Source organism: Salmo salar, chromosome 04 (genome assembly GCF_965601325.2).
Source record: "Salmo salar chromosome 04, fSalSal1, whole genome shotgun sequence".
In the NCBI taxonomy this organism is placed as follows: Eukaryota; Metazoa; Chordata; class Actinopteri; order Salmoniformes; family Salmonidae; genus Salmo; species Salmo salar.
This window is the reverse complement of record NC_138294.1, coordinates 49514810-49536577: the sequence shown is the minus strand read 5'-3', so window position 1 is coordinate 49536577 and position 21768 is coordinate 49514810. Positions and strand designations below refer to the sequence as shown.

Genomic DNA, 21768 nt, shown 5'->3' with positions numbered 1-21768 from the left:
AGTTTCCTAGTTCCGACTAACACATGAACGCGGCTAATACAACCAACTTTAGACCATTCCAGCCATTACAACAAGCACGCCCTCCTATAGCTCCTTCCGCCAGCTTCCTGTGGTGTGTACATTGTACGATCAATTAGTGAGAGAGAGCATTAAATATTAGGTTCATTCCACTGAATGAATCGCTGCAAAATTGGTTCCTGTTTCAGTCATCTCTTTGGTCACGTTGGCGTGGGTCAAACAAAAACACCCCAATGATTGGTTGACAATAGAGTCTCCCACAATGCAGGCGATGGCTGTTGGTGAAGAGTAACTGCAGTCAAAACCTCATGACTTTTGAGCACATGGTTTTTGTAAAGTTCATGCAGTCGACATGTAGGCGCAAGTCGGACAATTTTTATCCCCATAATGCAACACACATTGAAAGGCGGACTTGACAAAAGTGATCTGCTCGAACGCACCCACACTCTTCACAGCACTTCCATACAAAGTGATTTTAGTAGCAGATTAGGAGTAACTCTTTTCCTAACTCTTCTCCTAATCTGCTAAGTTAATTCTTCTAACATGCTGCTTAAATTCACCTAACCTGCTACAAAAAGTCACTTTGGTATTGAAGTGCATTTAAAAGAGGATTTCTAAAAATCAGTGACATAGCTTTTTTTCTGTTTTGATGTTAAGGCTAGAAAACTGTCATAAATAATTAACATTGCCCAATTCTGATGTGAATGTGCATACTATACTGGTGCATCAAAACACATTAAAAAAGTTGCCAATATTATGTTTCAATTTAGTAAATCTTTTTTTTGTCCCGCTTTACCAACCATAGCTAGCTAAATTAGGACAGCGTTGAGTAGCTAAAGTGGGACAGTCTTATAAGCTTTTCCAATGGAGGAATGAGATACAGTTTACAATAGAGACCCCATGTACTTAGGTTAGGCAAATCAAATCCAATTTTATTGGTCACATGCACATGTTTAGCAGATGTTATTGCGGGTGTAGCGAAATGCTTGTGTTTCTAGCTCCAACAGTGCAGTAATATCTAACAAGTAATATCTAACAATTTCACAACAATACACACAAATCTAAGTAAATGAATGTAATTAAGAATATATAAATATATGGATGAGCAGTGTCAGAGCAGCATAGACTAAGATACAGTAGAATAAAATACAGTATATACAGTTGAAGTCAGAAGTTTACATACACTTAGGTGGGAGTCATTAAAAGTTGTTTTTCAACCACTCCACAAATTTCTTGTTAACAAACTATAGTTTTGGCAAGTCGGTTAGGACATCTACTTTGTGCATGACACAAGTAATTTTACCAACAATTGTTTACAGACAGATTATTTCACTTATAACTCACTGTATCACAATTCCATTGGGTCAGAAGTTTACATACACTAAGTTGACTAAGTAAACAGCTTGGAAAATTCCAGAAAATGATGTCATGGCTTCAGAAGCTTCTGATAGGCTAATTGACATCATTCGAGTCAATTGGAGGTGCACCTGTGGATGTATTTCAAGGCCTACCTTCAAACTCGGTGCCTCTTTGCTTGACATCATGGAAAAATCAAAAGAAATCAGCCAAGACCTACAAAAAATTGGAGACCTCCACAAGTCTGGTTCATCCTTGGTAGCAATTTCCAAATGCCTGAAGGTACCATGTTCATCTGTACAAACAATAGTATGCCAGTATAAACACCATGGGACCATGCAGCCGTCATACCACTCAGGAAGGAGACTCGTTCTGTCTCCGAGAGATGAACGTACTTTGGTGCGAAAAGTGCAAATCAATCCCAGAACAACAGCAAAGGACCTTGTGAAGATGCTGGAGGAAAAGGGTACAAAAGTATCTATATCCACAGTAAAACAAGTCCTATATCAACATAGCCTGAAAGGCCGCTCAGCAAGGAAGAAGCCACTGCTCCAAAACTGCCATAAAAAAGCCAGACTACGGTTTGCAACTGCACATGGGGACAAAGATCGTACTTTTTGGAGAAATGTCCTCTGGTCTGAGGAAACAAAAATAGAACTGTTTGGCCATAATGTCCATCGTTATGTTTGGAGTAAAGGGGGATGCTTGCAAGCCGAAGAACACCATCCCAACCTTGAAGCACGGGGGTGGCGGCATCATGTTGTGGGGGTGCTTTACTGCAGGAGGGACTGGTGCACTTCACAAAATAGATGGCATCATGAGGCAGGGAAATTATGTGGATATATTGAAGCAACATCTCAAGACGTCAGTCAGGAAGTGTAGCTTGGTCGCAAATGGGTCTTCCAAATGGACAATGACACCAAGCATACTTCCAAAGTTGTGGCAAAAAGGACAACAAAGTCAAGGTATTGGAGTGGCCATCACAAAGCCCTGACCTCAATCTTATAGAACATTTGTGGGCAGAACTGAAAAAGAGTGTGCGAGCAAGGAGGCCTACAAACCTGACTCAGATACACCAGCTCTGTCAGGAGGAATGGGCCAAAATGCACCCAACTTATTGTGGGTAGCTTGTGGAAGGCTACCCGAAATGTTTTGCCCAATTTAAACAATTTAAAGGCAATGCTACCAAATACAAATTGGGTGTATGTAAACTTCTGACCCACTGGGAATGTGATGAGAGGAAATAAAAGCTGAAATAAATCATTCATTCTACTATTATTCTGACATTTCACATTCTGAAATTAAAGTGGTGATCCTAACTGACCTAAGACAGGGAATTGTTACTCTGATTAAACGTCAGGAATTGTGAAAACTGAGTTTAAATGTATTTTGCTAAGGTGTATGTAAACTTCCGACTTCAACTGTACAAAAGAGATGAGTAATATGTAAACATTATTAAAGTGAATAGTGTTCCATTTATTAAAGTGGCCAGTGATTTCAAGCCTATATATATATATATATAGGCAGCAGCCTCTAATGTGCTAGTGATGGCTATTTAACAGTCTGATGGCCTTGAGATAGAAGCTGTTTGCTCTGTAAATGTTTGTGAGGGTTTTAGGTGCCAAGTCAAATTTCATCAGCCTCCTGAGGTTGAAGAGGCGCTGTTGTGCCTTCTTCACCACACTGTCTGTGTGAGTGGACCATATCAGATTGTCAGTGATGTGTATGCCGAGGAACATGAAGCTTTCAACCTTCTCCACTGCTGTCCCGTCGATGTGGATAAGGGGGTGCTCCCTCTGCTTTTTCCTGAAGTCTTTGTGGGGCCCCAGTGTTGAGGATTAGCGAAGTTGAGGTGTTGTTTCCTACCTTTACCACCTGAGGGCAGCCCGTCAGGAAGTCCAGGACCCAATTGCACAGGGCGGGGTTCAGACCCAGGGCCTCAAGCTTAATGATGAGCTTGGAGGGTACTATGGTGTTGAATGCTGAGCTACAGTCAATGAACAACGTTTTTACATAGGTTATCCTCTTGTCCAGGAGGGTACTATGGTGTTGAATGCTGAGCTACAGATGGGATAGGGCAGTGTGCAGTGCGATGGCGATTGCTTCGTCTGTGGATCTATTGGGGCGGTAAGTGTAACAGTGTAGGTTCCGTCCCTCTCTTCGCCCCAACCCGGGCTCGAACCAGGGACCCTTGCACACATCAACAACTGACACCCCACGAAGCATCGTTACCCATCGCGCCACAAAAGCCGCGACCCTTGCAACGCTTGAAACCCTACTTCAAGTCTCAGAGCGAGTGACTTCACTGATTGAAATGCTATTAGCGCGCACCACCGTTAACTAACTAGCCATTTCACATCGGTTACATAAGCAAATTGAAGTGGGTCTAGGGTGTCAGGTAAGGGAGAGGTGATATGATCCTTGACTGGTCTCTCAAAGCACTTCATGATGACAGAAGTGAGTGCTATGGGGCAATAGTCATTTAGTCCCATTACCTCTGCTTTCTTGGGTACAGGAACAATGGTGGCCATCTTGAAGCATGTGGGGACAGCAGACTGGGATAGGGAGAGATTGAATATGTCCATAAACACACCAGCCAGCTGGTCTGTGCATGCAATGAGGACACGGCTAGGGATGCCATCTGGACCGGCAGCCTTGCGAGGGTTAACACACTTAAATGTCTTACTCACGTCAGCCACTGAGAATGGCATCTCTCCTTGAAACTGAGCCAGAACAACCGCTACCCTTCCTGTCATCCCTTTCTGTACTAGACATTGTTAAAAACAAAAAAACAAGGGGCATGCAGGCATCCTGGCTGGCATGGCGCTGTCGATGGAGCAGCAGGAGGCTATACGACAGGAAACAGTTGGCCAGCGCACCAACCCCAACTGGCACACCATGAGGAGAGGGAGGTTGACGGACAGTAATTATGGAGCAGTGGTTAGGACCAAGCACGTTACTCCGTTGCTGCTAAAAAGGGTTCTCAGATCACAGTCGCTGGATAGGGTGTCGTCTGTAAAGTGGGGCACAGATAATGGAGAGGAGGGCACCAAACCATCCGGTGAGGCATCAAGGCAAATGGCTACAGGGATGGCTGTGTAGAAGTCAGGGCTTTGGGTCTGGGAACCTGGGAACCTGGGTCCCTCACCAGATGGTCTGGTGGGCACCACAGCAGTGGTGGAGGTCAAGTGTCCCTATGGTGCAAGGGCCTTTACCATTGAAGAGGCAGTGAAGTCAAAGAATTTCTATATCAAGGAGGGAAGGTCTTACCACCTCTGTGGTCCAAGACTAGGTCCAAGATCAGCTGGACCACCAAAGCCTCCACCATCCCCATCAGCGTGACAACCTCTGACAGACTCATATTGCTCCTCCTGTCAGTACCTGTTTTCAGGGAAGCCAATGGTCCAACAATATTCCACATAGATCATACACACACTAGGCTCCCAGAATAGGTTATATTACATACAAGTTTGCTTAAAGCAGCCAACAAAAGTAATGTAGTTAACTTTGTCATGGGCACAGCGGGAATTTATATCTGTGAATCTTACCCCGTGTCTTACTTGCTGAAGGCCCAGTCATCCCTGCCTGTACCTGACATTGTTGAAATTCAAGTGAACTCTGAATAAAGATCATTCACAAACAATATGTTCCTAGAATAGATTTTATTATATTAAAGTTTTGCTCAAAGCAGCCAACTAAAGTAATGTAGTCAAAATGACCCCAGTCAGTAGTATGAGGGTTAACTCGAGATCAATTCTGTTGAAAATAGTTTTGCAATGACTTAACTCTGGCTAGATAAAAATAAAACAGTGATGGGGCGTCATGTCTTTCAAACTGGCATGGTGTTCCATTACATTGGATAGAAAGTGATAATAGTCTAGGACCAGATGGGAGATGGTAAATTCATATTGAAATCAACTGGGTCAACATGGGTTAGCCTACGTACTACAGTCCTGCTGCTGAAATGGTTTTCTGAGTGTGTTTCTTTCTGTCACTGTCTCAATAATGAGCAAGTGCAATGTTCTTTGGAGCAACACAGTCTTGTAAATTGTTTGGTGTGGTGATGTCGTTGTACTTCTCTGCCGCGTGGAGCAGCAACCACTCGCTGCTAAAGCGGAAAACCTTTGCTGTCACGAGTGCGGTGTATGCAATGGAGTAGCAGTCACGCTACTTTATTTCCGACCGCTCTCTTTTTTATTTATTCAGCGAAATAACACAGAACATTTGGACAAAGTTCACCACAAAACGTTTGCTTGTAAAAATAGGTTGTGTCATCAAGATGATAGTATAAACGTGCCACTTTAAAAGCAAATAAACCAACCAGAGTATGCACCAATGGGAAGGCTGGTGATGCTGAGGTTATGCTAATATTTGCCGCAAAGCATTCTCTAATAAGTAAAAGACACTGACTTTCCATGACATGTACGTAAATGTAACGATAGGGATACAAAATACACATTTGTGTAGGGCTGACATGGAATTACGGTTTGAAATGTATCAGCATTGGCTAAAATGTAATATTGTAACCATGACCTAAAATTAGTTGCCACACATTCTTGACCATTGCTGCCATTGTGTTGCAGTATCGTCAGTGAGGTATATCCTTACCTGTTACTTCAGTAATGAAGTATCAGAACATGATGAATGGAATTTGATGAGAAATGATTATTCTCACCTGATCTTCGGAGAACGACAACACTCCGAGGATCCCGTTCTGATCAGCTGACGATGAAATACATAATGTGAAAGTAAACCTGTGATTCTGTGCGTATGCTACCGTCTTCGAATGAATGTTGAACAAGTCTTCCGCTCCCTTCAAAATACTGCTTCCAATGTGGTACTGTATAAATCAAGTAAAATGTTATTGGTCACAAACACATGGTTAGCAGATGTTATGCGAGTGTAGCGAAATGCTTGTGCTTCTAGTTCCGACAGTGCAGTAATATCTAAGAAGTAATCTAACAAATTCACAACAACTACCAGGAGATTTGACCTCTAATGGGAATTGGTAGATATAGTTGACAACTCAAATTTGTTGCTCAGAGTTATTTTCTATAATATAGTATTTTCCATAATATGGTACTGGAACAACGTTCATATATGCGACGAGGTGGCCGAGTGGTTAAGGCGATGGACTGCTAATCCATTGTGCTCTGCACGCGTGGGTTCGAATCCCATCCTCGTCGTTACAAGTGATTTTGTCATTGATGGAAGATTTGTAATTGGTTATGTTACGTACAGCTAGAATTCTATTCGAGTATTTAAGAAACTGTATTTCATATGTTTGAAAATAATATTTGGATGCGGAGCTGTATAGTGAAATGTAATTTAATGTAGGCCTAATCACAAACATTTACAAATCCTGTATACATGAGTTAAATGTTCTATATTTGACTAATTTACAGGCTAAATGATTTAGTCACCATTAAAATAGCATGCTATTAATACCTACAGTCGGAATCAGTTTCGCACTTAATTCAACGTACAAAAAAACACTCCGCTCTTAAAGTTGCAGGCGGTGCCGTGGCTTAGATGGTTAAAGCGCCTGTCTAGTAAACAGGAGATCCTGAGTTCGAATCTCAGCGGTGCCTTTTACCTTTGTCCACTTCATTGAGTTATAAAGGGTGTATGAAGTATCAGTCACTAATTCATTTCACAGAAATGCAAATGTCCGGTAGAGTACTTGGTGCTTTGCAGTTCAACAATCTATATTTCTTCATTTTTTGCTGTCAGCTATATTACTGTCAATATATGTTTTATATATGTTATATATACTATATGTTATTATATGTTACTATATGTTATATATAATATGTTATTTTATCATGTTCACTTGCCTGGCTACCAAAACATATTGCTTCGTACAAACACTACGGCACGGCGATAGACGATTGGGGGCTCGTTTGAGTGGTCTTCGCATCTACAAAACTACAAATGATTGGTTGACAATATAACGTCCCACAATGCAGGCGATGGCTGCAGGATGAAGTTCAATCAAGTACAGGCTTAAAGCTGCAATATGTAACTTTTTGGTCGATCTGGCCAAATTCACATAGAAATGTGGGTTATAGATCTGTCATTCTCAATGAAAGCAAATCGAAGAAGATCTGATCTATGTGGGCTATTTCTAAACTTTCCGTTCTTAAGTTTGTTTTGGCATTTTACGTTCTATTTTGTACACTCTCTTTAAAGAGCTGAAAATGCAATATTTTGGGTTATGGAAAATATACTTCACAGCGGTTTAAATAGTACAATGACTCGTTACACCACACTTGCTTGTTTTGTCGCACAAACTGAAATTAGGGATAGTGCATCTTTAACTGAATGACAACGGAGACAGAATACAATATGGAATTCTATTGAATAGTTTGTGGTAGGCCTCGTCTCCGAGGAATGGTCCTCAGAGCCAGATGCTGATGACAGGTTGCCCAATGCTGGTTAGGAGTGGTTAGGTGTGCATTTTCGCTAACCCTAACCCTTTTTTCCTAAACCTGCTACGTTATTTCTCCTAACAATTTCAATGATTGCAGTTTTAGATTGGATGTATGTAGCGAATATAGACCGGCCGACTAATTGGAGTCGTCAGGCGACATATTTACATGATACTACAGCGATTGATTAAGTGAGCATATGACCATAGGATCACCGCGAGAAAGGCTATAGAAACTCATATGGCAGCGGCGGAATTCGAAAACACGCCTCCAGAGACTGGAGCCTAAATCCAGCGCCATAGACTGCTCAAAGGTGAAAAGTTAAAACAATAAATAAAAACTATGCACAGGTAGCGACTTAATAAGAACATAATTATACATACTCACATATGTCGACATACTCACACACAAATTGGTCCTGCCAATTTCCCAGTCATTAATACTCTAGCATAGTGTGTTACAGCATCCAAACCTTAGAAAATGCGAACACTACACATTTATAAAATATTCCAGTCTATTTTCATAACACTGTCCAGAGAACTGGATTCATTTTCTGTTTCTCACCACTGGAGAGCGCCCTTTGACCACAATCAATACAGTGAATTCAGAAAGTATTCAGAACCCTTCATTTTTTTCCACGTCACATGTTGTTACATTTTAGAATAAGGCTGTAACGTATTTATTTTTGAAATCATCACACAATACCCAATAATGACAAAGCAAAAACAGTTTTTTTAGAAATGTTAGCAAATTTATTCAAAATAAAAAAACATACCCTATTTACATAAGTATTCAGACCCTTTGCTATGAGACTCAAAATTGAGCTCAGATGCATCCTGTTTCCATTGATCATCCTTGAGATGTTTCTACAACTTGATATGAGTCCACCTGTGGTAAATTCAATTGATTGGACATGATTTGGAAAGGCACACACCTGTCTATATAAGGTCCAACAGTACATGTCAGAGCAGAGGTTGAAGGAATTGTCCGTAGAGCGCCGAGACAGGATTGTGCTGAGGCACAGATCTGGGGAAGGGTACCGAAACATTTTTGCAGCATTGAAGGTCTCCAAGAACACAGTGGCCTACATACTCCTTTCATTCGCAGAACTTTATCCTGCTAACTGTTCCAAATGCCCGAACTGAATTTGGTAAAAGGGCTTTTATGTACTCTGCGCCATCGGCTTGGAACGCCTTACAAAATATACTGCTCAAAAAAATAAAGGGAACACTTAAACAACACATCCTAGATCTGAATGAAAGAAATAATCTTATTAAATACTTTTTTCTTTACATAGTTGAATGTGTTGACAACAAAATCACATAAAAATAATCAATGGGAATCCAATTTATCAACCCATGGAGGTCTGGATTTGGAGTCACACTCAAAATTAAAGTGGAAAACCACACTACAGGCTGATCCAACTTTGATGTAATGTCCTTTAAACAAGTCAAAATGAGGCTCAGTAGTGTGTGTGGCCTCCACGTGCCTGTATGACCTCCCTACAACGCCTGGGCATGCTCCTGATGAGGTGGCGGATGGTCTCCTGAGGGATCTCCTCCCAGACCTGGACTAAAGCATCCGCCAACTCCTGGACAGTCTGTGGTGCAACGTGGCGTTGGTGGATGGAGCGAGACATGATGTCCCAGATGTGCTCAATTGGATTCAGGTCTGGGGAACGGGCGGGCCAGTCCATAGCATCAATGCCTTCCTCTTGCAGGCATTGCTGACACACTCCAGCCACATGAGGTCTAGCATTGTCTTGCATTAGGAGGAACCCAGGGCCAACCGCACCAGCATATGGTCTCACAAGGGGTCTGAGGATCTCATCTCGGTACCTAATGGCAGTCAGGCTACCTCTGGCGAGCACATGGAGGGCTGTGCGGCACCCCAAAGAAATGCCACCCCACACCATGACTGACCCATCGCCAAACCGGTCATGCTGGAGGATGTTGCAGGCAACAGAACGTTCTCCACGGCGTCTCCAGACTCTGTCACGTCTGTCACGTGCTCAGTGTGAACCTGCTTTCATCTGTGAAGAGCACAGGGCGCCAGTGGCGAATTTGCCAATCTTGGTGTTCTCTGGCAAATGCCAAACGTCCTGCACGGTGTTGGGCTGTAAGCACAACCCCCACCTGTGGACGTCGGGCCCTCATACCACCCTCATGGAGTCTGTTTCTGACCATTTGAGCAGGCACATGCACATTTGTGGCCTGCTGGAGGTCATTTTGCAGGGCTCTGGCAGTGCTTCTCCTGCTCCTCCTTGCACAAAGGCGGAGGTAGCGGTCCTGCTGCTGGGTTGTTGCCCTCCTACGGCCTCCTCCACGTCTCCTGATGTACTGGCCTGTCTCCTGGTAGCGCCTCCATGCTCTGGACACAACGCTGACAGACACAGCAAACCTTCTTGCCACAGCTCGCATTGATGTGCCATCCTGGATGAGCTGCACTACCTAAGCCACTTATGTGGGTTGTAGACTCCGTCTCATGCTACCACTAGAGTGAAAGCACCGCCAGCATTCAAAAGTGACCAAAACATCAGCCAAGAAGCATAGGAACTGAGAAGTGGTCTGTGGTCCCCACCTGCAGAAGCACTCCTTTATTGGGGGTGTCTTGCTAATTTCCACCTGTTGTCTATTCCATTTGCACAACAGCATGTGAAATTTATTGTCAATCAGTGTTGCTTCCTAAGTGGACAGTTTGATTTCACAGAAATGTGATTGACTTGGAGTTACATTGTGTTGTTTAAGTGTTCCCTTTATTTTTTTGAGCAGTGTACTTGTAAACTGGAAGAACTTGTCCCGATTGGTGTTTTTAAATCACTGATGAAGGATTGAGGCTGATTCCCACACATGTCAAGGTTATTAATGTGCTGTTTTATGATTTTGTATACTCTTGTGAATTCTATGGTTTTTACTAGATTACTTGTAGTTTTTCATGTTGTCTGTAATCGTGTAATGACTTGGTGCTGCCTATCTTGGCCAGGACGCTCTTGAAAAAGAGTTTTCAAATCTCAATGAGCCCTACCTGGTTAAATAAAAAATAAAAAATCTTAAAACGGAAGAAGTTTGGAACCAACACTCTTCCTAGAGCTGGCCGCCCGGTCAAACTAAGCAATCGGTGAGAAGGGCCTTGGTCAGGGAAGTGACCAAGAACCCGATGGTCACTCTGACAGAGCTCCAGAGTTCGTCTGTGGAGATGGGAGAACCTTCCAGAAGGACAACCATCTCTGCAGCACTCCACCAAACCAGAAGGAAGCCTCAGTAAAGGCACATGACAGCCTGCTTGGAGTTATCCTAAAGGCATCTATAGGAATCTCAGACCATGAGAAACAAGATTCTCTGGTCTGATAAAACCAAGATTGAACTCCTTGGTCTGAATGCCAAGCGTCACGTCTGGAGGAAAGCCGGCACTGCTCATCACCTGGCCAATAACATCCCTACGGAGAAGCATGGTGGTGGCAGCATAATGCTGTCTGGATGTTTTTCCGCGGCAGGGACTGGGAGACTAGTCAGGATCGAGGGAAAGATGAATGGAGCAAAGTACAGAGAGGTCCTTGATGAAAACCTGCTCCAGAGCGCTCAGACTGGGGTGAAGGTTCACCTTCCAACAGGACAACGACCCTAAGCACACAGCCAAGACAATGCAGGAGTGCCTTCGAGACAAGTCTCATGTCCTTGAGTGGCCCAGCCAGAGCCCGAACCCGATCTAACATCTCTGGAGAGACCTGAAAATATCTGTGCAGCAACCCTCCCCATCCAACCTGACAGAGCTTGAGAGGATCTGCAGAGAAGAACGGGAGAAACTCCTCAAATACAGGTGTAGCATCATACCCAAGAAGACTCGAGGCTGTAATCGCTGCAAGCGGTGCTTCAACAAAGTACTGAGTAAAGGGTCTGAATACTTATGTAAATGTCAAATTTCAGTTTTATATATTTGCTGTGAATAAAAACCTGTTTTTGCTTTGTCATTATGGGGTATTGTGTGTAGATTGATGGAGGAAAAAAAACGACAAACAATTTTTACAAAATGTGGAAAAAGTGAAGGGGTCTGAATACTTTCCGAATGCACTGTATACACTGAGTGTACAAAACATCAGGAACACCCGCTCTTTCCATGACATAGACTGACCAGGTGAATCCAGGTGAAAGCTATGATCCTTTATTGATGTCACTTGATAAATCCACTTCAATCAGTGTGGATGAAGGGGAGGAGACAGGTTAAAGAAGGATTTTTAAGCCTTGAGACATGGATTGTGTATGTGTTCCATTCAGAGGGTGAATTGACAAGACAAAAGATTTGAGTGACTTTGAACGGGGTATGGTAGTAGACGCCAGGAACAACGGTTTGAGTGTTTCAAGAACTGCAACGCTGCTGGGTTTCACGCTCAACAGTTTCCTGTGTGTATCAAAAATGGTATCAAAAGGACATCCAGCCAACACAACTGTGTCTGTGGAACGCTTTCAACACCTCGTAGAGTCCACGCCCCGACAAATGTCCTAATGTTAAGGAAAATAACAGGCACACATACACACATTGAATACAAGATTTTATAAGGCTTGTCTCTAAAACTGAAACCATATTCTCTGATGGAAGTGAAAAAGTGTCATACTTGGGGGGGAATTATGTAAAATAAAAGTTATATGGTTTTGTTCACAGTCCTACCTGTATTTGTTTACTGACCTTCTGTTATAAACTAACACTACTGTTTTATTTGTATGTCCATTTTCTGTTGTTTTAATCATCTACTGGGGGTCAGGGGCTTGGTCAGAATAGCGGTAAGGGTCAAAGAGGTCACGCCGGAAATCACGCAGGTCAAAAGGTGTTTTGGTCTCCTCAGGAGCAACTTCTTCCTTCCCCTCCTTCTCCTCCACAACAACGGGGAGAGTATGGGGTGGTGGTAGTGGCTCAGTCGCCTTGACAGGGCGAGGTGGGTGATCGATCAGGCAGTCAGGGTCCCAGTAAGGGTCACAGTCATACTCCATCCCTTTAATGACAATGGGAGGAGGACGAGGAGGTTTGAGAGACTTCTTAAGAGATCGTGGAGGTGGAGGTGGTGCTTCAACAGCTGGCACCAGAGGTGCTGCAGGAGCTGGCTCCATAGGTACAGCAGGAATGACCACCTTGCCAGTTTGGGGTTTGCAGGCAGGGTTGTAGCGTGGGTCACAGAGGACCGGGATGGCCCCTGCAGGCAGGTAGACGATGTGAGCTTTACAGAGGGGGTCTTTGGGGTTACACAGATACAGGACGTCAGTCTTAGTAAAAGAAAGTGGTGCTGGGGTAGTAGGAGTGGTAGCAGGCAGTGTGGTGGTAGTAGGAGCTGCGGTGGTGGGTGGTGGGGTTATCACACCCAGGGCATTCTGGTAGCGTGAGGCGTCAGGCCCATAGACCTGCTCCAGGTGACGCATCTGCTGATACAGTATCCTGAGCCTGTCAATCTCATACAGCTGGGAGGAATAGAGAGAGATCCACACAGGGTTTGAGAATGAGAGAGGGAGGGAAAGACAAAATAAGTGATCAGGTGGGTTGAGGAATGGGCAGATGACAAGAACCTGTATTAAATTCTGTTTAACATTCATTACAGTGATGAAAAATCTGCTTTAAGTGTCTCATGATATGATCCCTTTACTCACTCCTTCAATATGGCCGATGCTGTTGTAGAATTTGTAGTAGGACTGGAAATCAGGCGTGCCGCGGTGCCACTTGGGATCGACGTTCCGTTTGGGGCGTGACTGAGACTGGAAGCCATGAGCCTGGGCAGAGTCGATGCTGACCTCCCTCACAGCTGCATTTAATGACAGGAATCATGGTGGAAGAGAGGGGGATGGAGAAAAAAACATTCAGGAAATATAATGACACCTTTTTTTCTTGCATGTGCGAACACTCGCACACACATACGCAAGTCAAACATAAATCAAAGATTAGGCTACACAGTAAAACAAGCACATGCCATTGTTGTATTTTCTTTTACCTCTAGCCTTCAGAGGTGTAGCATCCAGCAAACCTGCAGAGAGGGATAAGGGATAGAGAATACAACAGGGTCAGAGGTGTTGAGAGGGGTCTTGCTGCAGAAATATCCGCAGACGCAGAAGTTTCGGAAAACTTTATAACTTTCTAGTTCATAAGATCTGTTTGCGTTATCACGTTTGCAATAGAAAGCTATGCCCCTGTTCTATATGCTATATTTAGTTGCCATCTTGGCATATATGTTGGTTTAGAGTGGAAACAGACCTGGGAGTAGGCAACATAGTGTCCCCGTCAGGAGAACCTGAGAAATCATCCTTGCCACCTGGAAAACACACAGACACTTGACTGGTGTAAAATACAGTATGAATTCTATTTTCTTCTGCTTTGATCATAGAACACACAAACAGACACTTGACTGGTGTAAAATACAGTATCAATTATATTTTCTTCTGTTTTGATCATAGAACACTAACACTTGCTGTTCACTTAGTAGCTGTATTGGCACATTGGATGATAAACTGACTAGTTTCTTTCACATTGAAACTACCTACATCAAAATATCCTTTCACTTTTATCAGACTACACAGAAAGCTTTCAATTTACCACATGAATCAATTCAAATCGCCAGTCCACCTTATAATAGATGAATTACATCATACATGACCCTAAACTGACAAGTTACACCTTGACTGAGCAGCAGTGACATTTTATATAGAATATAAAGATCTTCCCACTTCACTCCAGCAAAGGCTCTGGTGCTCCAGCTTATGTCCACAGCATCAATTAACTCATTTAAAGAAATCCTGTTTTAGATCCACAATCAATCATTGATGCATGCATTCAAACTTCCCCTTATACAATAATGATAAATATATTAATTGAATGAACCTAGTCAGGCCTCTTGACCAGCCTAATGATCAAAGCACATATTATATGAAGCAGATCATTTTCTTACTCGCCTGTACGTGTATCTCTCTCCCAGTCCAGTGTCAGTTTGAGACAACTTCGCAGTTCATAAATACTGAACTCAATGCCACTCATAATTTGGATGCTTTCCATTGGCTATTGACCCCAAGTAACTCCACCCCCTTGCACCTCCACCATCCTTTTCTTCTTGAGACGTGGACATGGTTAAAGCGCTCATTAAGCACTATAATAAGTGTGCACCCGAGGGAATTAACGATAAAAGGGAAACTTCAAATGAAATAGGCTTACAACTCGTAAAATCGTGACAGCCAGGCACCCGCTGAGTCCAGAAAGTGTGCATGGGGCGGTAGGGTCCCTTGATGTTTTGGCCTCACTCAGCTGCATTTGGTCCTGTTAGAAATACTCTTCAGAAGAGATACATTGTAGGCTCTCTCTTCATGTCATGTGTATACCAATATGGTATTGCATGATGATCATCATCAACTGACACACGTACGCCAAATGAGTTCTAAAATGTCCCAGTACAGAATACTTGAAACTTTCAACCCCTTTTCAAGTTCACCTCTGTTCAGACATGTGTTGGACTCCAAGGGTGTAATATTAGCAAAAGAGCCATTTTCTTGACGAAACCTGCTTGAACAGCAAAATTAACCCCTTCTCTCAAAACAGCGGGGGTTTTCCATTTTAACTTCTGTTACTTGGCAAGACAATAATTAGGTTGGGGGTGTAGGGTTGACTTCTGTTTCAAGTAAATAACGCTGGAAAAGGATATCAAAAGTAGTCTTTACTGCCTTGTAACAGGTTACTAACAAATGACAACACTTTTGTTTCTTTGAGGCAGGTCTACATCACTAAAAGTACACCGAGCATAACCACAGGTCATCATTAGCAGTTTGCACATTCAAATTCTAGGGCTCTAGAACACTGCCAACTCAAATAGTCTGTATGACATGGATTAGTATAGAATGCTACATACACACAGCAAGCTTCTGCCAAATTGCTGTCAGAACTCATATTGCATTACTTTACCATCACCCTTAGAGAGACAAATACATTGTACCTCTGCGATCTTTAAGGCAAATAACAGTACCTTGTCTTCGTGTTCGCCACCGGGCATTGAGAAAGCCCACAGATAATCACTACCCTCCATGAATCAGACAGATGTGGCAAGGGGCCACATCCTTTAATTCTTCACTTTGAGAACAGTCACTACTATCTAAAAACACCTAAGGAGGAACATTAGGCCTATTTGTACACCTACAGAAATTATTTGTAAAAAAATGTTTTAACATCAATGGAAAAGGGGAACTGAGGAGTGGCAATATGGCTGTAGGGGCCTTCATCTGGGCTGTAGTCGTGGCATAGGCAGAATCAGAGGCCCCCTGAACGGGCTAGAGCCGCACTTTTAAGGAGGCAGAGGGGCGTTTAAACAGGTGTGAGGGGGACAGGGCAGGAATCTGAGAAATGCGCAATAACATTGGGGAGACCCTGAGAGAAACACACTCACCATAATAATCAAAGAATATCGTGTAATGATATAGCAGAGGATTATAAACCACTTTCATTGCCAGCCTGTTCTGACCAGTCTATCCTCACCCCCTTCAAAGACATACATTCCAAGGAAAATTAGAAGTTGTGTTTTGGGGCACACATTATGACAACATACCACCATTATATCACTACCATTATATGGCAGAGAGTGGAAATGTCATATTATATCCTTTAGGAGCACTCATAATACTGCTAAAGGTATTCTTTCCCAGCCATGCATGACACCTCTCCAATGCTCCACATTAGGGATAAAACAATGTTCAATAGTATTTCGGGGTTTTAGGCTGGGTATCTATAAAGAACTTTGTGACAACTGCTGATGTAAAAAGGGCTTTATAAAATACATTTGATTGATGCAGTATAAAAATATATATGGCATGATGTTCAAAATGTTATTCGTCACTGGCCTTTGCCACAAGTTGGGATGTTGTAGGTAAGAAAGACTGCTGTCCTCCTCAAGACCGAGGGGATAGATTGTCATTGCGAATATTTGATTTGTCGTCAACCTAATAACAAGTACCATTTTGATTTACTACTTAACACAAAGCTGTATTATTACTATTGCATGATTACAAAATACCTTCAAGCTACAGTAGAGTTCACTTCATTCTTTCCTATTCTACAACAAAACAGAGTCTCAATGCAAGATAGATAGGGTCCAAACAAAGACTTTATTTCTGACTTGTTCATCTAAACATTCACTTCATGTCACATTTCAAATACCTCTCATGTACTGTTTGCCATGTGATCTTACTATCCTCCACTGTACAATCCTTTACAGAAATATGGGTGACATTCTTGCCCTGCCTGTTTTCTGTATGTCACCTCCCATGTGATCTACTCCAGTGGTCGCGCTCTGCCAGTGCTGTCAGACCGAGACAAGTGCAATGCCTCTTAAGATTGCCGGCAATTGCCCAAGACTCCGCCTCTCAACACAAGCCAGTCTTAGTGGCCCCACTTAGAATGTAAAACCACAAGGAAGCATAGCATGTTCTACTAAATTACAATAAATTAGAGAAAATTGTGAAACAAAATGACTCCTGGGCTGTTCAGGGAAAGAGACAAGCTGTGTGACTCAGACAGCTATCCTAGTAGCTAAAGGGCCCTATTTGGGTCAAAGATGAGACAGCAAAGGTGCAAGTCGATATTAGGTTTATTTGTGTTGACAAGGGGTCAGGAAGGGTGATCAGTTCCAGTTATAGTCAGTTTTGCATGGGTTTGCACAGCGACTGAGGTGCACAGGCTGATCACCCAGCAAAGCTGACCAGAACCAGCAGCAACGTAGTTGGATGTTTTCAAGGGATATAAACCTTTGTGAATTCACATCAGAGACAGAGCATCTGGGCTGTGCTTTCGTTATTTGCAGCAACTGCGACCAAGGAATTCCTACCCTCTGGTGGAACAGGATGAGTGGTGCACCCTGTGAGTCAGGAAGTGCTGGTTTTGCAGTAGGTCTGATGAGTTTATCTACCTGCACAAACAGCACTTTTGACACCAATGGGCAAAAACAGCAAGTTCAGTGGTTCCCACCATTTATGGGGTGGCAGGTAGCCTAATGGTTAGAGCGTTGGGCCAATAACTGAAAGGTTGCTGGATCGAATCCCCGAGCTGACAAAGAAAAGAATCTGTCGTTCTGCCCCTGAACAAGGCAGTTAACCCACTAATCCCCGGTAGGCCGTCATTGTAAAATAAGACTTTATTCTCAACTGACTTGCCTAGTTTTAAAAAAATTACAGAAACTATGTAATAGGGAAAATACAATGACTTCTTTCTTTCACCAAAATGTTGGATGACCACGTCAGATTTGAGTAGATAGGACATCTGCCTTGTGACAGAAGTGCTCACATTGCGGTAGGTAGGACATAACCATTACCTGCACTGTAAGCACTTTATTACATAGCAGACAAGCTCCCCACAAAGCACATTCTCAGTAAACATTGCAAGACATCAGGGGTCTCAAAACATTAATTTAATGGTATGTAATTAGGGGGTGAAGTGTTAAAAAGATGCAAGCAAAATGTTTATACATAGACTCTTCCATGTTCCCACAGTCCACAACACTCACCCTTACGAATGGTCAGTTTGACCCAATCCTAGGGAATTGAAACTAGGCATTGAGTTGGCAGATACAGTTTGTCCCACTGTCTGAAGACTGCTCCAGGCAAGTTGCAGGTACTGGGAAAATAATATTGCATGTTAATATCTGAATAACAAATCATGAATCCACAATAACAAAAATCCATAAATAACGTAACATTGTAAAACATTCGCGTAGGAATGACCATAGCCTCAACCAAACTAATGGAGGAACTGGTGTGTGTGGGGGTTGCAGAGGTTGATTGTAAACAAACGTTTTACCCACGTGACCTTCCCTCCCCCACATAAAATCCACATGAGGACGTCCCTGTAATAGTAAATGTACGCGCTATGCAAAGTTATTAGAGCGCCAATCTACTGCAGAATAGACTGGCTTCGAGTAAATAGGTTTCAGTGCGCAGTCAATTATTCTCCAAAATATCGAATGTGAAAGTGCACTTCCAAAATGAGCAAATGCACGAGTCATGACACATTTAGCTATTATGACAAATCAAACAGTATAGTTAGGTAAATCTAACTAGATAGACAATCGATCTGGTGATTTAGTTCAGAGCTTCAAACTTTGGGCTCTTTGAGATTTTCCTCCTTACAAATGCAGCTAATGAAAGGTAAAATTTGTGCCACTTTCTTCAGGGGTCTTTACCCTCCTTCCGAAATCTCTTTGTTGCGTAACTAGCTAGCTAGCTAACGTTAGCAAGCTGGCTAGTGGCTACACACAATCCGGCGTTTCCACGCATGAATCATGATTATGACAAGTTCCATAGCGGTAATTGGCGAAAGATTTAACTAATTTACTCAAACAATTTCTGGTTTGATGGTCAAAGCAACATTGAGGCCAAAATAATCCGAAATAGGCGCGCGCATGTCAAAGGCCATCGACAAAGTACATCCACGCGTTTTATGTCTCACGCGACAACAAAAAAGGACAACCAATGCATTATATTAGTCTTCAACTAGACTAAAACGCAGACTTCCTTACCGGTTGTGCGGCTCACTTCTTACAAGTCCAAATTCTTTAAAGAACTATTCACGCAATTTCACCACTCCACCAACAGCCTCTGTTTTTGTAAACAAAGAAGCACATGGCTTCACAGCCATATCTCTTAAACGAAATCAATTTTCCTCCGCTCATCAAATAGTACCGGCACTCCATTTCTCATTTACTGGCTTTTCAGACATGAAAAAAGTAGTTGCGCTAGTGAAACTTCCATCCTATATCAACGAAAGGATACATTTTTTTTTTTTTTAACGAATGTCTTCAAAATGCTGCTTCGATGTTGCAAAACAGGGCGAGGCAAGCCGCGAGTCCTCAACGGTCATCCCTGTCCGTGCAAACCGGATGGATGGAGCCTGTGACGCATGGAGTCAATATGTTTAGAAACTCAGTGGTACGAGACTTTGATTTTACTTTACCTAGCTACAGTATTTGATAATCTTGGGTAAACATTTATCCCTCACAAAATTAGCCTTTGTAATATCAGCCCAGGGCCTCGAATACATTTTTGTTTCAACATTTCAGAACTCGGACACAAACTGCATTATGCCAGTCTACCAGAGGGAGGCAGAAGCAAGCACGAGAACTGGGAGATTTACGCCTCGATCACACAGACTGAGTTTTTGCATTCTGGTACACCAGTAGTACATTCATTTCCAATGGAACGCTGCGTTTGCCTTGCAGCATTGCGTTGCAGAGGCAGTTGCAGTGCATTCTATGTGGGGCATACGTTGTATTTATCGAAAGTATGCATCAAACTGTATGTGTAGAAGGCTTGACAGAAATGGTAGCAAAAGGTGAATGTTGAACTTTTATTGCACACATATCCAGATGATACGCGTGATCAAGGCGTGAGGTCGCGTACCCTTGCTCAGACGTAGCATGCCTCAACCAATTGTTGCGTGGCACATCATTGACTTAGTCATCGAGTGACAGTTTGATATGTAAAATACCCATCCAGGTGTTGTAATGCCTCAATCACACCGACAGTGTTAAGAAGTACTTTCATTTCCAATGGAATGTTGTATTTGCCTTCCACCATTGCGTTGCAGAGGCAGTTGCAGTGCATTCTGTGTGGTGCAGTGGCGGTCGGTGCCATTAAAGATGAGGGAGGACGATTTTTTTTTGCCTCATTTCTATTACAGCATATTGGATGACTGTCATTCATATTCCATTCACCCAGTTTAACATAGATTGATGTAGTAGCCTAAACCTTACTCAAAATGTCCCTATCCCAATCATGAGGTTGCTTCAACCTAGCCTATGAATTCAACGTAGGTGCACACATGGACAGACGGTGACACATTCAATATTGCCTTGCACACTCTTGCCTGCATCTAGCTGACCTAGGGTGTAATCATTAGTCCAACAGCTGCAAACAAGAGTTTCTATTGGACAAATTCAGGTGTGTTTATCCCCGTTCTGTTTGCTTCCGTTTAAGAAACGTTTTTCATGAGAATCGACAGAATGAATACACCCCTGATCACACGAAAGCGGTTCACTTTCATAGCCACAAACAGCTCGCTATATTCCTTCTCACATCAACGCGCTCTTCTCCTCTCACCTCTTCCCTTGTGGACTTCAATGCACAACACATCCGCTGTCTGTCACCAGGCGAAAAAACCTTTTCAAGCCAAACCTTCATATCATAATGGCAGCTAGCTCACCGTATTAGCTAAAGTAATGTCATAGTCAACATAGCTAATAGAACTAATGCATTAGTAAACCCGCTACAATCATGCAGTTTCAGTGTTGAATAGTCATAGTCAGCTAGCTAACATAGCATCCCTCTGTTTGAGCCAGGTTTTTGAGTAGGCTAAACTAGCTAGCTGCATTTGGTAGCTAGCTAAGTAAGTGAAAGAGAAAAACATGAAATATAGCTAGCTCTCTCTTCCTCCTCTAATTTGAATAAATTAACTTGTTTAAAACTGTTTAACTATTGTCTTTCTCTCTCTTTGAGTCAACTACTCACCACATTTGATGTACTGCAGTGCTAGCTAGCTGTTGCTTATGCTTTCAGTACTAGATTCATTCTCTGATCCTTTGATTGGGTGGACAACATGTCAGTTCATGCTGCAAGAGATCTGATAGGTTGGAGGACATCCTCCGGAATTTGTCATAATTACTTTGTAAGTCTATGGAAGGGGGTGAGAACCATGAAGTTCCTAGGTTTTGTATTGAAGTCAATGTACCCAGAGGAGGACGGAAACGACCTGTCCTCCGGCTACACCATGGTGCTACCATACAGAGTGCTGTTGAGACTACTGTAGACCTTCATTGCAAAATAGTGTTTTAATCAATTATTTGGTGACATGATTATATTTTGTATAGTTTTATCTAAAAAGGATAACTTTTGAAATGTTTAACTATTTTCATTTTTCTGAAATTCAGTGAGGAGGATGGTCCTCCCCTTCCTCATCTGAAGAGCCT

General features: G+C 42.7%; 1 protein-coding gene and 3 non-coding genes across 10 annotated transcripts; 3 read left to right on the top strand and 1 right to left on the bottom strand.

The window, feature by feature from the left end:
- The first annotated feature begins 5959 nt into the window (after nt 1–5959).
- On the top strand, nt 5960–6093 carry LOC123742642 (U8 small nucleolar RNA). Its single transcript, XR_006769792.1, has one exon. It is a non-coding gene; the product is annotated as a U8 small nucleolar RNA (small nucleolar RNA).
- Nucleotides 6094–6478: 385 nt separating this feature from the next.
- On the top strand, nt 6479–6560 carry trnas-gcu (transfer RNA serine (anticodon GCU)). The gene has a single exon. It is a non-coding gene; the product is annotated as a tRNA-Ser (tRNA).
- Nucleotides 6561–6891: 331 nt separating this feature from the next.
- Nucleotides 6892–6965, top strand: trnat-agu (transfer RNA threonine (anticodon AGU)). Its single transcript has one exon. It is a non-coding gene; the product is annotated as a tRNA-Thr (tRNA).
- Nucleotides 6966–11947: 4982 nt separating this feature from the next.
- On the bottom strand, nt 11948–19664 carry LOC106603196 (uncharacterized). Of its 7 annotated transcripts, none has more exons than XM_014196524.3 (7): nt 19324–19664; nt 18313–18422; nt 14985–15086; nt 14034–14091; nt 13774–13806; nt 13436–13587; nt 11948–13249 (listed from the first exon to the last, which is right to left on the bottom strand). In XM_014196524.3, the coding sequence occupies exons 3-7, from the start codon at nt 15078–15080 to the stop codon at nt 12548–12550; spliced, it is 1041 nt and encodes a 346-aa protein (XP_014051999.1). In that variant the 5' UTR covers nt 15081–15086; nt 18313–18422; nt 19324–19664; the 3' UTR covers nt 11948–12547. The 7 variants fall into 7 exon arrangements, with proteins under 7 accessions (XP_014051999.1, XP_014051997.1, XP_014052003.1 ...); XM_014196522.3 differs by having other exon boundaries at nt 14034–14109; nt 19324–19662; XM_014196528.3 differs by lacking the exon at nt 14985–15086 and having other exon boundaries at nt 14034–14109; nt 19324–19662.
- Between the last annotated feature and the right edge of the window lie 2104 nt (nt 19665–21768).

Bases quoted from the DNA above. Each gene is read 5' to 3' on its own strand.
- LOC106603196 (XM_014196522.3), bottom strand. From the start codon at position 15,080: ATGCAGCTGAGTGAGGCCAAAACATCAAGGGACCCTACCGCCCCATGC. The intron at 13,807-14,033 runs GTCTGTTTCCAC...CCCTCTCTGCAG, and splicing joins ACTATGTTGCCTACTCCCAG to GTTTGCTGGATGCTACACCT. The intron at 13,588-13,773 runs GTAAAAGAAAAT...CATTAAATGCAG, and splicing joins TACACCTCTGAAGGCTAGAG to CTGTGAGGGAGGTCAGCATC.